This window comes from Strix uralensis, chromosome 29 (genome assembly GCF_047716275.1).
Source record: "Strix uralensis isolate ZFMK-TIS-50842 chromosome 29, bStrUra1, whole genome shotgun sequence".
NCBI lineage: Eukaryota > Metazoa > Chordata > Aves > Strigiformes > Strigidae > Strix > Strix uralensis.
Window position 1 is genome coordinate 6,462,077 of NC_134000.1, and position 18,362 is coordinate 6,480,438.

General features: G+C 40.3%; 1 protein-coding gene across 4 annotated transcripts in view; it reads left to right on the forward strand.

Annotated features, from left to right (window-relative positions):
* The window catches only part of SLC1A2 (solute carrier family 1 member 2), a 106,923-nt gene extending 93,342 nt beyond the window's left edge, over positions 1 to 13,581 (forward strand). For all 4 annotated transcript variants that reach the window (XM_074852496.1, XM_074852495.1, XM_074852494.1 and 1 more), the window contains exons 10-11: positions 675 to 906; positions 4,391 to 13,581. In XM_074852496.1, the coding sequence (XP_074708597.1) occupies positions 675 to 906; positions 4,391 to 4,465 (307 nt within the window). In that variant the 3' untranslated portion in view covers positions 4,466 to 13,581. The remainder of the gene's footprint in view (positions 1 to 674; positions 907 to 4,390) is intronic.
* Positions 13,582 to 18,362: the final 4,781 nt, after the last annotated feature.

The window sequence follows — 18,362 nt, forward strand, 5'->3', positions numbered from 1 at the left end:
GGGCTCATCATTTTGTAGGCCATGACCTATATTTGGTTGGCTTATATGCCAAGCTCTGGCATACAGTAGTGTGAGTGGGCATGTTGCCACCCTAACAGATGATCATCTGTAAAGATGGTGCCAGGAGAGGAGCTTTGATGGCCTGAGCCTTATGGAGATACTTCAGGAATTTTTTTTCCCCATAGTTTGCTCTCTGAGAATAAAGGGAGAGGCCATTTGTTAATCTGTCCCAGAAATGAGAACACTTCATCAGATCCAAAATCCTTTTCTCTGGCTGCATTAAGTTCAGGGCTGTGATAAATTGCGATTAAACAAAGGGCAATGATGTGAGCCTGGCACACTGACATTGAAACCTCCAGCTCCAGAAGCAGGTGCTGAGGAGATCTCAGTCAAGCACAGCTCTGCAGTTTGGCTGTGTCTCTAGCACAAGTTCTTTGCCAAAATCCATGAGTATGAGCAGCTGGGACATGGGAGTTTGCACATCCTCCCTGGCTGAACAAGTCCTCTGGGAAAGCAAGTTTTTTCAATTTCACTTGAAAGCTCCCATCTTGCTGTTCTAAAGATGCCTTAAGCTTTCTGAAATAAATGCAGTAACTGTAGCATTATCAGGGCTGCCATGCCCTACTTTTCTTCCTCTCATGCCATTCAGCCTGTGCTTTTTGCTTCTTTTGTAGGGACCGGATGAGAACGTCAGTCAATGTAGTGGGGGATTCTTTTGGTGCTGGCATTGTCTACCACCTTTCCAAGGCAGAACTCGACACCATTGATTCCCATCATAAAGGGCACGAAGACATTGAAATGACCAAGACTCAGTCAATCTATGACGACATGAAAAATCATAGGGAAAACAACTCAAACCAATGTGTTTTTGCAGCTCACAACTCAGTCATAGTAGATGAGTGCAAGGTACCTTTCACATTTATGGATATTGAGACATGTATATAGCACTGCATGCTTTATTTTATCTTATTTTTTAACCTGCATGTATTTTTCAAATCGTTCTGCAAATAACAATGTGACAACAAGGTTCATGAACCCCAGACATTTTGAATGAGTTTGAGCAGTTCAAAAGATTTTTTTTTTGCACTCTTCTTAAAAGTTGTCATTTGAGGGGGAAAAATCATGTACATTGTTTACATCTCAAAAGGCAAGATGCAGCGTATTATGGAATATGCCAAGACACAGAGAATATGGCATCACCTTCAAGGGACATTTACTTAATTTTCTATGGCAACAGAGAACTTAATTGCCAACCCAAATAAAGGATAGCTGCAATTCAGACACAGGTGTTGTCATTTGCTGACTGCCTTCCATGATATGCTGTTCCGAGATGGACATGTTGAATGCACTTTAGCATCAGAATGCTCCTGCACTCATACAGCATGCTTACGCTTTGCTTCCGTCACCGGTCCCGAGTCTTTAAGACACAATCATCGTATGCTCTCTCTAATCCTTGCTGTAACTAACATGATTATTAATAGTAATAATAACGTCTTGATCAGAGCAAGGTGAGCTTGAGAAACCCACCAGTTGACTGAGAACCCAGTTGGGGAGGTTAGCGGTTAAGTTGCCTAAGCAGCCACCACTGCGATGGGGCAGTCTAAAATCAGGAGAGAGTTTTTGAAAAGGAGTAGAAAGAGGCTGAAACAAGCTGGAACTTTTCATTTCATAGGCGCTTTTTAAAATTTATTAATACTCTGATCTGATCCAGTGAACCTACCTTAGCCATTTATCCAAACAGATTCTCTTGCATCTTCCAGTTGCCACAACTGAGGCAGTATCTAACTGTGAATGCTACACTAAGTCCATTAGCAGACCACCATGTATATTGGGAATATAAGTTCTATTCTATCACTTTCACCTGTCTCCAGCCTGGCTGGAAATGTTCTTTAGAATATATTGTTTTCTGATGCTTACTTCTACATAATGTCAGGCCGAACCTGAATTTCCAGGGGAAAAAGTACTACTGAATTCAGGAAAGTAAAAACTTTCATCTTATCCTCATTTTTTTTTCCTGAATCTTCCAATTTTTAATAAAATGATTTTTTAAAATGAAAACAAATATTTTGTTCTGATATGGTTCTCCCCTTCCTTTTCTGACCCAATCTTTTTCCATGAGAAAAATAAAAGTAAAAAATAATTTGTAATGGAAAGACAATACATGTTTACCCAAAATTAAAAATTATCATTAGTTTATATTTCTCAAAAAAGCAAAGGACGCAGAAGAGATAAAAATTTGAAGGAAGAAGGAAACTCCCTGAAAAGGAAGATCTCATTTGATAAAAGATTTTTTTTCATTAAAAATAAACATGCATGGACACAGATACACACGGACACTTTTTGGTTAACTTCTTTTGGAACTTTTGGAAAACTGTTTTCCAGTTAAATAGACCATGCTAATTTCAGTGGGTTTAAGACAAATTCAGCTACCACATATCAGGATCATGGAACTGAATACTGATAATTTTATCTCCTTACAGTCTCTCAGATTTGCACAGAGATGCAAGTCGTGCCAGAAATTAGTAGCCCGCTGATGCAATACTTGCTGCACTTTCTTTTCTCCTTCAGTTTGTCTTACAATTTCCCTCAGTTGAGGCATTAACGTACCTCAAAAACATGGATAAATGATGGGGTATCTCATCCTGAGCACACCCTTTAATTAAAATTTGGGACCAGTGCTTTATGAGCTAGAAGTGTTTGTCCTTTTCCATTATTTTAGGTTTGGTCTGCTTGCAATCTCTTTTGCACTTTTAAACTCATGAAAAGAGCCAGGGTTTACTGGATTGAGCACAAGACTGACTTTGAGCAGGTCACTTGTCCGTGTGTCTGTCTGCAAGCTGCCAAAAGGATGTGATGTTACGGTCTGCTTTATAAGCTCAGAACATCTGCTGACATTTACAAAGCATTTGGATCATGTTGAAGTGGTCTACAGCTCCCAAGTGTCAGAGTAGCAAAAGCAACAGAGTGTAGGATGTGGGGCTTCAAAACAGGCAGCTGTGAAATCTGAAGAGACATCTCTTCATCCTGTCAAATGCACTGGTGGGTTGAAAAGCTTACTGCAACTCTGGTCAGAATTTGGAAAAGCTAATCTACTAGCATGTCTTTTCTATTTCCTTTCTGTAATATATTCCATGTATAACACTAGTAGTTTATGATTTTGCATGGTCAATGTATATTTTTACTAAGTAGTTTACCTTTATATGGGGGTAGAGTGGTTGTTATTGCACGATATTTTTGTATTTTTTTATTATCATATTTCACATGACTCTGTGTGATTTTCATTTCTGAATAAGCTGTTCATTCCTGTATTTGCATGTTTCCCTCTTTCAATTATCTAAGAAAAAGCTTGACTTTGTTTCAAATATCAGTGCATTTTGTCATGTTTCCATGTCCCAATGCTTCCATGCATCCAGTTTATCCAGCATGGGGACTTTCAGCTCTGTCTTTAAGTTTTCATTTGAAGCTGAGGATGTTAACTTACAAGGTAAGTTAGGAAAGAGTGAGCCATCCATTTAGAATTAAATGAAAGGTTCTCTCACAGTTATAAAGATCCAGTTTACTTTTGTAAAGTTAAATTGACATGTTACCTTTTTAAAATTTTTAAAGTCATTTGGCTGGAACTATCTTTCTTAAAGCGTGAGTTTATTTCTAGTGATCTCTGGGATGCAATGTGCTGGCCAGTGTTTACTGTGAGCTGGTAGATCACTGTAGGTCTTCTACCGTACTTAAAACCTAAATATTTTAGCACTTATCTTTACAGGCAAGGGTGATGTTTTGTTGTACTTTGTGTGAGACAAAACATAGCATTACTCTGAATTTTTGGTCTGACTAAAGTCAAAATCTTTCAGTACATAGAAATAGTGGTGATGAACAATACTTTCAAAACATATCTTTCCCTCCATTTCTTTAAAGGTGGTGTAATTGTAGGTGAGTTTGTATAAATACACATCTATGATTATTCTGGCCTTGCATATTTTTCATGTCCTTGCATCAGCTATCCTGCTTTGCTAAGGAATTCAACTGAAAAAATATGACTTTTTACATTAAAAAAAAAGTAATCTTTTTTTAAAAAGAATCCAGAGAAATCTATGGGAGATAGAAAAAAGTAGAATCTGAAATATTTATTAAAAAAAACCCCAACCTACAGCAAAGGCTAAGAAAATATGGAACTTCTTTCCTATTGCTAATATTTTCTAGTCAGTATAATAAATAAACAGGAGTCTCACTATTTGGGAGTGTTGTGAATTCTGAATAAATACATTTTACATATATAGTAAGACATGGTGTATGTAGTTCCTGTAAGTATCATGACCTTCCCTATAAAACTCAAGACTTTTCTTGTCGAAGTGCCTTGGTCTTTAAGTTGGTTGTTGATGATAATTGCTTGCAGGTAACACTGGCAACTAATGGCAAATCTGCAGACTTCAGTGTTGTTGAAGAAGAGCCTTGGAAACGTGAAAACTGAGGGAAGAGATTCCTAGCACCATCTTTAATAAGCCCTGAAGCTATCTTCTGGCAAAAGATATCACAATTAAAGAAGATTTTTCTTTTTTCTATTTAACATCTACAGTTTCTGCTTACTTAATTTCTTAAGTGAAACTTAGCAAAGATCTCCTCACGTCATTGTAGTGTCTTTGCCAAGCAATGATCCATAACCATCTGTCTCCCTTGTGTTACTGTTTGGATGATGCAGCTGGAGAATACTCCATGCAGCGCAGTGTGCTCTCACCCGCCTCCCCTTTCATTCAAGACACAGAGAATGTAAATGCTGCAAAATGGGAAGATCAAAGTGCCAGTACGGTTCACTACAGGGACTCAGGGTCACAAATACAAGAGAAACATAAAACCACGTAAACCTTCAAGTGTTTTGGTGACTCTTGTGGCATACCTGATCTATTTAGCACTGTATGGCTAAAATATCTTTTGAAAATGTCCATAAAAATTTCTATTTGTTTTAATAAGATCAAGCACTGTATTTTTGTGCCTAGTTGTACTTTAAACCGAACTTAGGTCCAGGGGCAAGATTAATGTATAGAAGTCAATAAATTATCCCAGACTGTTTGTTAGACCAGTACAACTAATACTTAGCATCAAGACCTTAGATTTGTATGTGCATGTGATACGTTTTCATCAGCTGTCCCAGGGCAGGTGCAGCCTTTTTTTTGTGATGGGGCTGTGCTGCTTTGTGACCACAATGCATCATATAATACAAGACAGTATTATTGCAGGGGTGGTAGTTCCTTCACTAAATCTATGCCTGATGTACAAAATACAGAATGCCACGGGCTCAGTTATGCCATTCTTAATCAAAGTAGGTAGCACCTTACTACTCACCCTGCTCCACTGATGTTGGAGGGATTCCATATGTGGACAGGACTACTCAAGTAAGGTACTGCTAAGATTGATCATGGATGTTGTGATTGAGTACTTAATAATGAGCTATAAACAAATTCTGAATCCATTACTCTAAGAAATTGAGAGGTTTTGAACGTGATCATCGATAGCATTTGGTATGAAGTGAAAGCCATCTTCCAATTATATGTCGTATTTCAGAGAATGGCTAAATCCTGAATTCATTGCTAAGCCAAATTCCATATAAGGTTAATAGAATTTGGCCAGGGTTAGGACTGAATGAAGAATAAACCAGAATTTCAGGATTTAGACCAGTACATTGAATACACAATCTCTCTTTCTTTTGCAGAGTAACAATTCATGTGACTCTCTAACGTGAGAGAAATGTTTCTTAGAGCACATGGCATCTGAATTAACGAGATGGTGTTTTGTCAATATAGTACAACTGACCCACCCTGTCAGAAGACATTACAGTCACAATAATCACCCTGTGAAGTGTTTTTAAAGGTGCTTGTTAATACTCAGCAATTTTAAGACACTGGTGAATGCCATTACACTATTAGCAATGTTCTATAGCAAAGCTGAGCCGTGTGGCCTTGGAGGCTCTACCCACAGAACAAGCTTTGTGCAGTTTTGGGGGGAGCTCTCAGAGGTTCTCAGAATGAATCAGAATATGAGCATAAGGTGAACTTAAAAAGTGGCAGAAAACAGAGCTGAAACATCATGTGTCTGTGCTCAGACCTGTTGTGGGTTTGAACAGGAATAATGTGTTTAACTGTAGAGTGGTATCTGGCTCTGTAGAAGCTATTAAAATATAAATATAATCTGCTTTTGCTCATCTGCATTCATATAAATATCTCCAAACATGCATATGGACCCGAGCCAGCCAAGGCTACTTGCATGATTAATGATGTGCAAGATCAAGTCCATTGTCAGAGTATCCCTCATTTAAGCATTTGTTGTCATGGAATTTTCTTGCCATTGTTTTTTTGTCCTCACTTGCACGCCATGGCTACAGTCCTAAGCAAAATGGCCTAGATAATTTAACAAATATTGAACCACTGTGAATTCTGTAGGCCTCTAACATGTATTAGAGGTGGAGACCTTTTCCAGAGGCCTCCTGAAGCATCTTAAGGAATTTTTTTGTGAGGAATGGAATTACAGGATATTCAGAGAAGTGGTAAGCAGGTTATCTTCTCTTTTCTTCATTCATTAGTTCATCTGGCACATCCAGAGTTAACCTATAGCTAGCTGCTGCTTCTCTGAATTTGCATTCGAAGACATTTTTACCACTGGGTTATGTGCCAGAAATTTGCCTGGGATGGTGTGTGGGTACTCTAAAATGTTCCCTAGTCTGAGTGTGCTGGCTCACATCAAGTGAGATTTGCTGTGACTTGGGTGGTAGATGTATCCAAGAATAACATGCAGTGTTTACCCCGGTTTATATCCAGCATTCTCTAGCTGTTTCATGGCACAGCTCGCTCATTAATAGACTTTCCATCCTCTTCACTGTAGCAGTTTCTTGGGAGCAGCCACGCTGATTGCTTGCCTTGAAAGTAGCTTTAGAAAACTGGTCATACACTTTTAGCTGTCATTTGAAACTGTTTAGCAGTTGGAAACAAATAGGAATGCCAGCAACAATGTGACTAGGCAGCTCCACAAAATTACATATTGAGAAACACTTAGAATATGCTTTCACTTACCCACTTGGGATGTATTGTCCTTTGAAGAGCGCTTCTTTGGATGGAGACCAGGGGAGGAAGGAATAAGAATCTAGAGAAACCCCACCCACACAAGGGAGAATAAATTTGGGTCTTTTGATAGGACTAGAATAGCAGACTGTGATTTTAAAATAGTAATTCTGTAGATACAGTAACTCAGGGACGTTTCAAAAGATAATTACGATGGTATTTCTATATTTAAATGTGGATGTGAGAAAAGGAGAAATGTTTTTGGTAAACTCCTCTGCTTTTAGCCTGACTGAATATTTAATGTAGTGTTACTTCAGCGCAGCACTGTATTTAACCATCAAAAAGCTTTCAGTTTCTCTGGGAAAATGTAACACACTCTTGGCTTGCATTTCTCGATTTGCTCATTCCACATGAGGCTGTGTTGCTACTTAACTAAATAAACAAAAAATAACCCAGGGACCGGCCACTTCAGCTAATACAGGGTTCACGTTTCAGCAGGCAGTGTTGGTTACTGACCAGTCTCTTTTTAGTTTCACTAGGAGTGTTGCTGCATTAATTTTCATCTGGCAAATTTTTTGTATTTGTTCGCAGTGCTTGGGTGGCAAAGTTAAAGGAAAAGCGCAGTGGAAAGTGATATGTTTTCTGTGTCGTTCCTAAGCAAATTAACATTTCTTTCTACATTCATCTCATCTGCTGCTCTGTTGGTTCCCCCCGCCCTTGGCTGTGCAACTGTGCTATCCTTTGCCCTTTGGATTGCTGACAGCACACTGGCACATGGAAAAGTCTAGACCAGGCAAAGACTCAGTTAATTGCATGCTTAATTAAGTACATGCTTCTGCATCTGCTTTATGCATTTACTGCTGAAGCTAGGTCAGCATTCTCTAAATATCTGTTCACTGAAACTAAAGCCCACTGTACGTTAAAACTGCAGAAGAGGTGGAGCACTTTGCTGCTGAAGTGGTTTCTTCATTGCTTCCCTTAGAACACAAAGGCTGCATCAGCGCTGGAAGAAACATGCATGGGTCTTATACACAAAGGTGCTTCAGATAGGTGGGGGATAAGCCATTTGAACCATATTATGGGATGTGGTCCTTCCATTTGAATCGGTGAGAAACTCAGTATGTCTTTGAAAAACTGTGTTTGCTGTAGTAAAACCTGTGCCTGCAATGCTCTGACTACATGAAAGCCCCGCTGAAATCTATGGGAGTCACGGGCTTCCAGGAAAGGTCAAGTCCTTTCCTGTCTCCATTAAGTTATAAGACATTTCACAATCCCATCCTAGGGAATAGTCTTTGTCTGCTATGTATAATGACATTGATTCTCACATCCAAAAGGTTTCTGCTAAGATGATGCTTTTTTTGCCTAATTGATTCTATGCTCCAAGTCCAGCAATGAATTTAAAACTCAGCACGAAAATAAGGATTGCTAGCATTACATTTTTTTCCATTGCTTCCTTCAGACACAGCAGATCTCCATTTCTTTCTCAAAGCACATGGAATTCCAAACTTTATGCCACTGTAAAACGTACAATACAGACTTCTGATTTGTTTTCCATCACTCCCAGGGTCATTAGTTTTCCAGCAGTAGATACTCAGAAGAGCAGACTGTTCATCTGAGGAGCTGCAGCAGCAGTGTTTGAACAAATTTATTCTGGCAACTGCCTGGATTTTCTTTGCTTCCTCGCCTTCACTTGTGTTGTTGCAGCCTTGTTGTGGCAACACAGCAGCCATCGCACAAATCCCCCAAACCATAGGCAGTATTAAACCTCACCTCTGACATTCGGTTCTGTAATTATCTTTAAAAAGTCTCTGAGCTTTAGTACCGGGCTCAGAAGAATACTTTTGTGAAGATGTAAAGATATAATTGTTTCTTTCTCATTTCGTTAAGTTCCATTCATCTATTTTTATTGCTGCATTTGAATTAATTTACAGAAGGATAAATAAGGGCACTTTATAAAAATGTACTGTAATATTATTCTGTTATGAGCCAGAAGACTATCCTTGATTTTATTACTGTGACTTCTAAGGCCACGATTAAGATACTTTTCGTAATAGTTACTATGGTAGGTGTGTAGTCCCTTGGGACAATCCACCTCAGCTATAATTCACGATATAAGACTACGTAAAAGCTCCTATTCCCAGCACAAAGCACTCTTGGGAAGATGAATTATTTTCTTCTCTCCTATCATATTGATGACTTTGAAGGGAAAATATGTACCCAATTTCCTTTGTCTGAGTAATGATATATAGAGTGTAGCTTCAAGTAATGAAAGAAAAAAAAAAAAAAAGGAATGACAATACTGAAGTGTCAAAGAAGGCAGTCCAGCTGTAAACAGATTGTTCAGCTTTGCCATTTTTGGAAGCATTATGTTCTTGCTCACAATTTACCTGAAACAATGTACGTAGTATAAATTCCTTCCAAGTCATTGATCTTTCTCCCCACATAGCCAGCAAGGCTGGGTCTCTCTGTGGCCCTCAAAGCACAGACTCTGCCATTCTGCACACCTAAGGCAGGACTCTGATAAAGTCCCCAGCAGCGGTGTCTGGGGACAGACTGGACAGTGGGTGCCTCCTTCATTCTTTCCTCCTGGTCATGTTTGATGTTAAATTGAAATCTGCTGTTATGAATGAGTCAAACTGCTGCTGATGCCCAGGTGTTGGTAATTCTTTTCCTTCTTGTCTGAGTGGGCTCCCTGGCACAAGGCTCTGAGGAACCATCCCTCGCATGTGCCCACCATCCCAGAGACATCTTCCTCTGCTCGGGGGAAGCCTGGTGACTTCCCGCTACCGTGTTGATACAAATCCTAGTGGATAAGGTGTTTGTGCAGTTGCAGCTATGAGTCTTATGGAAAACCCAGGCTCCAAACATTGAAATAACCTAAAGCATATGACCGAGCCACTGAGTGGGTCTCTACTAGTCCAGGATGGAAATAACCAACAGGCTAATGAGGAATTTGGGGAGGCAAAAAGACTTGTGAGATTTCTCACGTCACCCAACCTTTGATTCCCTTTCACTTCTAGCTACATTCTGCTGCAGAGCCAAAGCCGATCGATGCCAGAGTGTCCAATCCTTCTAGTCTGATTTTTCAAAATTCAGGAGTCCTGCAATTGTTTTTAATGATGCTCTATGGCGCACACCATTACATGAAGGGAAACTGTCATAGGCAGCATCACGCGACCCGGATTGCATGGTACCTGTATATTGCTTTGTAAAATAAATAGTATAGTTCGCAGGGATTTTTGTATCATTCTTTTCTATTTTTTTCTACAGTTTTTCAAAGACTGTGTGCAAACTGTGTTTACAAATTGATTTTGCAGTCAGCATTGTAGACTATAGCATTTCCATTTTGGTGTTTTGTATGGGCTTGTGAGTTCTTGTATACTACAGGTTGTCCTTCCTTCTTAAAGGCAATTGCATACACTTCCATCCAGCATATCCTGATCCTTTCTTAAATATATCCCATTTCCTATGATCTGGTGTGAACTCTAGTTTGTAGAATGCATGAGAAAAAGCTGCATATGTATTTATATTGTTAAATATTATATGCTGAATACCGATGTAGTTATTAATACAGGTTTTAGGGGTTTGTACATGTTCTCTGGAAACTACAGTGTAGACTGAACTAAATTACCTAGTATCTGTAATTTACAGACACACTAATATTTTCTTATAATGTTTTCTATATGACCGTAAAAGGTAGGGGAATAGTCCTTTAAAGGTGATATGTACCTTAGAACAAAACCAGTTTCTTATAACATTTAGGATCAATGAAATATTTTTGTGTTATGTTTAGTGATGATTTATAAACAAAGCACAAAATGCAAGAAGCAAATAGGAATTTCAAGATGTCCTTAAATGCTGCAGTTCATTAAGGAACAATGTTGTAATAATCTGAACAATCTTCTAGATTGACTGCCTTGGGCAATCGTCCCTCATTTTTGTGATTTTTCCTGGTGTTACCTTTGCCAAATCTGGCAATTCTTTCTTAGGGTCTGACCATGTATAACTGACTGACTCAGAATACAGTTTATAGAAAAGTGGAGATCTGGGTAGGCAAAAAATGTGCTATGAGGTACCCAGTCCATCTTTCTACGATACAGTGTATGTGAGTTCAGCCTGTGGAAAGAGTTCGTGATTTGGGTGGGCACCTACCTTTGCCTTCTTGAAAAGGGACCAACAGAACCACCACGGGACCAATGTAATTGGGTAGCATCGTACAAAATACCTCCTGCTTTCTTATGTATTTTAAAGAGAGCAACCACTATATTTTTTGACCAGGAAAAGTGAGAGTTGCTTCTTTATTATGGTCATCTGTTCCCATTAGGCAAATACCTGTTGGCATTAAGGCCGTGGCTGTAATAATTTCTATTTAATTAACAAGGAACTGTTTTAAGAGGAATAAAAATAAATTAATATAAATATTCATAACAATTATATCACAAAAAAATATTTTATGGCTCTTTGACTGTGATTCAAAACAAAGAAAACATTGACTAGCAAGTACTGCTGTCCCAGTGTGACTGATACTTCTCTTCAACTATTCAGAAATCCGTGGGGCCATGTTATTCTGCTGACATTTTGGAAACTAAATTTCTAGTAGATATACACGTAGGAAGTGTGTTGATGCACCCTTGTATTTTAATCTTCTATTTTAAATCAGATGTACCGGGTATTATCTTAATAGGAACTGCAGGTAGAATAGTGCTGAATTACTAATAGCTGTAAAACCTTACTGATACCAGTTTTGATGTTTTGTTGAAGCATGATGTCCAGTGCCTCTCTGCACTTAGTGTAGATAATGTAGCTATCAACATGTAATTTCAGTGAAATGGTGTATACAGTATGTGTAGCAGTGCTTTAATTTAATTTAATTGGTTTCTGTGTATTGAGCCATAGTAGAAAATGAGACCGTCTTTTAAAATTTTGTTCTACTTTCTGTTTTTCATTTGTATCTGGGTTTGTTTCCTTTTGACCATTCAGCCCATTATGTTCCACAGCTTAGTAACTTCTTTATCTGTCTATTATGGAGTATCCTGCTCTGATAACAGTCAGCATCATGTATGCAGCCAACTTATTGTAAATACGTTATTTTTAGTTTTCAGCTATCTAACCAGTGTGGTATGTGTTAGTACCTGCATGTGTGTAGTTCCCTGGCAGTGAGTGAAAGTGATTCCAGCATAGATTTGCTGCCTTGTGAATACGGTTGTTATGACCTTAAGAATGATTAGTTCACCTAGAATGATTAGTTCCTGTTTTATTTTCTTCTCGTTTGCTTGAAATGTTGGGACTCTCTATCACCAGAAATTAGTAAGCCACTCTTTGAATTGGCACAGTGAATAAGGGGAAATCCATCTAACTGCATTCCTTCCGGCTGCCCTGGCTGACTCTTTGTGCACTGCGCATCGTTCAGCCCTTAGTCACATCACGGCACCGCAGGATCGCTCTGAGTCCTTTCCAGTTCCTCCTCGAGCACAGACGCCAGCAGAGCAAGTGCAGTCCCACGGCTGCGACAGGGCAAGGTTGCAGCTGGGTGCGGCTGCCACTTCTCTCCAGAGCACCCGAGAAGTCAAAGCAGGAACCTCTGCCTTGTCCCCTTGGCAGGAACAGTCTCTGAGTGAATACACTCATGGGTAAAGGTGCACTGTTTCTTTTGATGTTAAAAAAGGATATTAATAGTTACTGGAAATTAAATACAAAGCTAAATGCTTCTCAAGCTACTGTGGTTGTTGTACAGGCCTGTTGTTTAAAAAAGTATGTCTGATCATGAAACAGATATGTCAACTATGTAGTCAGTGGCAAAAATCTTCTGAAATCAGGGCTACAGTTCAGATCTGTGAGAAAATAAGACCTTTCTGGGGCAAAACCTGGTTCTGAAAGAGCTTGGGACAGCAAGAAGAAACTAGTTTGCTCCTAGATACCCTGGGCCTGCATGTCGTAAATAGAGTCATCCCCTGTAAGCGGGAAGAGATCAAACTCAGGCCCTAAGACACAGGCAGTGTCCTGCTTGGTGAGTCCCGTTACGAGGCTTCAGGATGAACTGCACACTCCAGGACTGTGCGCTGCCTATTCATCATCTCTACGCCCCTCTTAAAAGTGACCAGGCATGAGGTGGAATGTTTTGAGACGTTTCATGGAAAAAAGATAAAAAGTAAGAGAGATAAGGTTGATCTTTTCCTTGCACTCAAAAAGTTCCCCAGATTTTGAAATGACATACTGTACAGTATCTATAGCACAGTTTGTTTAAAAACTAATGAATGCAGATGATAAAATTTCTCCCAACTCTGGGCTCTGTTCTCGTATATGGTAGTTGGAATGCCTCATTGGCTGAGTCTATTTTTGTAGTTCAGATCCTTTCCTCCTTACAATGATTGGTAGTCATTTGCTTTTAATGCTTTCTTATGGTGTGCACTGATTTCTGTAACTTTCATGTATAAAACAAACTAGACATTCTTTCTATATTGGAAATAGTAGTGAATATAATATTTCACTAAGTGTTGTACCTCTTATGTACATATCATCAATAAATGTTGATTCATAATTTTCATGGCTTATGAGTTTTAATGTTAGCCTGAGCTCAATATGGGAATGCTTTGGTTAGGAGTTTAGGTAAAGCAGGCTGATGTGAGAGGCTGCCTGTTCTGAAAACTGCAGGCAGGGTAGAAGATGGACCTGACTTTGCCAAAGTGTTAGAAATCTCACCCCTCACTGTGTCCTCCAAATATTCCAGGGTGCCGGCTGCAGCTGAGCTCATTTGCCACAAAGGCCGGGATGCACTAACTATGGTTCTTGGCAATGAAGTCTAGAGAAGTGGGAGGAAGTGTTAGAAGAGTAGGAGGATACAATGTAATGGTTGCAGTTGCTTTAGAAACCTACTTCCCTCCCCTGGCTGCTAAAAAATAAATTTCTTCCTCATAGCCTTTCGCAAGAAATAGTAAATAAAGCCTGTAGCTGAACCCCTGAAGCACTCTGTAAAGAAATCTATTTAATACGTGAATTAAAAGTTGCTCATGCAGTGAACCATGGCCCAGAGGACTGGCAGCTGCTAAGTATGGAGAGAAACCTCTGACATGTACGCTCGGAGTAGCACACATTGTAGTGTAACTACTACTGTGTGATCAAGACACGTGACTGAAACCCAGGTTGTGAGGTTTAACAGTCTGCACAACCCTGGCCTTACTTCTTACTAATCTAACCGAGGCCAGCCTCCACTTGAGAAGTTTCCAAAGAAAATCCAGGCATGGCAGGAAGTGGCTTTGGCAGGGCTTCAGCTGGCGGTCTGCCCCGGAGTCAGTAACGGACTACGTCCTGATGTGGCACTCGGGAGATCTTTGTGCAAAAGATAAATCTGAGGCCCCGGCTATCTGCTGCCATTTCTGTACCACCTTGCTGCTTCCTGCCACAGGCAGAAGCACCCTGAGCCAGCCTCATCGTGTCGTTAATAAATGCATGCTGCTGACATAAAATTCCCTGCTGCCATCACTCACATATTTTATGTGCACTGTGTACATTCAAATTCCTTCCATAAAAGGTGGTCATTCTTTTTTTTTACACAGCATGTCAAAAAGTTTGAAAGGCAAGGCTCGACACTGTGACCTGTGTTTGTTGCTTTTTTTCAAAGCAACGTTACTGCGAGAATGACCTAAAAAAACCCCAACCCATGCAGGAGCCAATTCTGCAATTATATGGTGTTGTCCCTTTGGAAATGAAAGGGACCCAAGGGCTGATTCTCTAAGCCCTTGCAAACCCCTTGCGTGCCCCTCTTTTTCCATGTCCTCAGCCTTAGATAAAAAGATTATTTCAGGAGTGGCTTTGTATCTGGAATGTGTCCCTCTCTACAGGAAAGCCTGTGCTGTAAGGGGCTATAAAAGACAGTGGGTGGTGAATCACTGCCCCATATTAAGAGATATTTCTGTATCCTCTCTCAGGCATGAAAGAAAAACCGAGAGAATGCTTCAGGGCTGCTAAACCTTAGTATTCTCCTTTGTATTAGGTAGTACATGTAAACAGGACAAGGATATGAAAGAAACAGGTGGCCCCAACTTACAGTGCTTTAGGAGGAAAACAGTGTTAAAAATGACGCTCAGCTGGGCTAGCAAGAGTCGTTTGCAGCCAGCACTTCTACTGCAAGAATGTACAAACCCTGGCAGGGTTTGTCGTCGCCCCCCCCGAAGCGCTCAGAGCCCCACAGAGGCGCCGGAAGCTGTGGTGGCCTCTGCGGGAGGCCGGCTGCCATCTTGCGTGGCCAGCGGGCAATGAAAGCACCCGCCTGCTGCGGCCTGCGCAGGAAGGAAGCCAGATTGCATGCAAGATCAGGGCTGGCGGCCGTGGCGGCGTGAGCAAAGCAGGCGGGTTCTGCAGCGATAAGCAAAACGTGTCTGTGTAAACAGATAAATTTCAAAGCTGACTGCTGCCCACAGAAACGCGCAGGGATGGGATCCGGAGGAATGAGGCCTCACACTGTTTATGGTGCTTCTGCAGTACAAGGATGAGTATTTAGAAAAGCAACCTAGGGTCTGTCTTTCACAGCGTTGGGCTATTCATTCTCACTCGTGACTGAACTGAAAATATATTTGCCTTTCTCGTAGTCCTTTGTAAGACTGATCTACCTCCATTTGGCTGTTTTCTGCCTGAAGGCGCCTCATGGATCGCTCTCCGTGGTCCACCGACTCCACTTGAGAAATGCTGCTGTGAAGATACGCATGCGAGAAAAGATAGCTGTGAAGGGGAAAGAAGAGCAACCAGGCTAGGAAATGCACTCAAAATTCAGTCCACTGTTTCACCTAGGTTACCAGTATTGCCTAAATTGCCAGGATCAAATAAGCTTTGTTAGCTTACTTTTTAGTAAGGATTTTTGAAGGCACTACTGCATATGAATGAAGATTGCTCTAAAAAAGGGTCCCTGAGGAAGACCCGCACCTTTAAAGTTAATCTGCAGGAGGCTGACCCTCTGAGCTGTCTCTGAACCCAGTTTCTCCCATTTTTGACCGGCATGTAACCATCGGGTAGGCTTTATATCCATCCTCTGCGCAGGGCAGGGAAGCCACCTTTCTTGAACAAAGGGTAAGTTTAGTTTCAAAGTCACTAGCTGAACAAACAAACACCCTTACCTAGAGTTCATTTCAGACTTTCTCTTGAATGAAAGAAACATTAACTAGAAAATGAACTTCAGGGAAGTACCCGATAACTATAAACTTGTCTCCACAGGTGAACCTGATGACCTACTGCTGCAAAACAAAACATGCTTAATTGAGTGGATGATTGTAAAACAGTTTTACAATAAAACAAACCCCATGTAGTTGCACACCAGGGAACAGATAGACAGGCAGCATTTGGAAATACATTACCAGTGCTTGAATAAAGCCAAAAGAGTGAATCATCTGTAGATCTGAAAAGTAAAGTGAGCCCAACATAATTTTTCTAGAAGCTTGCTGTGAGGTTTGTGTCATTGACAGTTGTAGTCCAGAGCACTCACAGGAAGACTTTTCTCTCCCTTGTTGTGCTGTTGTCAGCTGAGAGCACTGTGTCTTGGATATAGGGCTCATCTATGACAGGCTCATCTTGGAAAAACTCATCCTACAGACTCAGGCTGAAACTGCTGAAAACTGTCTCTCCGAGCTAGCTACGGTAAGGGTGCTGCTACCAATCTGCAGCAGCAGCCTTGAACCAGTGCTTGTTATTAAAAAGAGTAGGCTGATAAAAAGTGGTGAACATAAACTCAGACTTAACCTCTGATCAGGAGGCAAAACATACCCAGCTTATTACTGCTTGTTCGGACTAAAATAAAAGCATGGAGTCTCAATTCATGCGAGGAAAATGCGGTCACTGAAAATGATCTAAAAGGGTTTTTTTTCAGTATTTGCTGGGGGAAAAAAAAAAAAGCGCCTTTTGAGTATGTGGTGCCAGAAGACAGATGTACACCAATGACTGCAAATGAATTTAGAGTTAAAGCTAAAACTGCTGTTACTAAACCATTTACACACTGCAACATGGCATATGGGCGTTAAGGCTGACCCCACCCTAACACGATTGCCTGAGGCAAGGCTTTCAGATGCCAAGTACAAAACTTACAGCCTCTGGAGAAGAGGTGGAAAATGCCTTATCCTCACATCTTCCTCTGTCCTGGATTGCTCTAGGAGTTTGAAAGTCTTCAGGACTAACTCAGCAGAGCTGGGACCTGTTTCAGGTACGGAGCCTCCGCTGCCAATGAGCCGTATGGCAATTTCCCACCACCAGCCTACACACCCCTCACTCCTATTGGCATTGCTTGCAAGGCAGCCTCTTGCCTCACCTTCAGCGCCAGAAGAAAGCTGCTGTTGAGCTCAAGTCTGAGTTAGGTGGGTGTTTCAGAGTGAGACCTTACCCTAATATTCTAAAAAATGATTGAGGGTTTCCCGATAGATGCACTTAAATTTATGTCAGATCGTATTTGACTTGACAAATCCTCTTTTACTGTAAATTTACACAGACTTTTTTTTCCAATGGGAACTAAGTTACTTGTAAGGATTTAATTTTGTACAAAGGGAAAGATATATTATGTGTTAGGCATGGTGAATCTTCAAAAAAAAAAAAAAAAGGCAATTTTGCATAGCTAGATCTTCTATCTGGGATATTAAAACTAGCTAAAACAACATTTATTTCTGAAAACAGAAAATAGTAATCTCTCATTTGACAGTCTTTATGGACTTGTTTTGATCCAAAACTTCATAATTTTGATCTTTTTTCTTTTTTTTTTTTTTTCTGAAAGAAACTACAAAACTAATGACTTTCACATCAGTGTTCAATGCACAGATTTGTGTGGCAGAGAATGCATGAAAATGGCGTTCAACCATCCAGTTGTTCATCCAAAACCTTTTTGCCTGTAGAGTAAGAAGTTTCAATAAAAAATTTAAGACTCCTTGAAGCTGTTGCTCAGGCAAAACCTTTCTAATGCTTGTTGGAAACATCCAGACAAAATTGAAAGAAGTCTGTGTTTAAAGCGTATGTAAAGCTTTCACTGCCTCTGCTTTACTTGCACTTAACAATAATCAGCTCCCTTGAGGTCAGGAGGGCTTCTTCGGTGATGGATTCGTTTCTTCAATTTCAACTTTTCAAAAAACTGTGCAGCCGCACATTTGACCTGGGTGAAGATCTGTGTAAGCCTGGTACTTTAAAAACAGGAAGATGAGCAAGAAGAGAAACGTTCTCGAAATCTTGCTGTTGCTAACCTTACTCCAAAAGGGTGAGACAGGGAACGCAAAAAGTACAGCCTCTGTGCTGTACAAAAGACACTGTCGCTCATCTTTGCTAAATTTGCACTTTGCCTCTCATTTCTCATTGCTA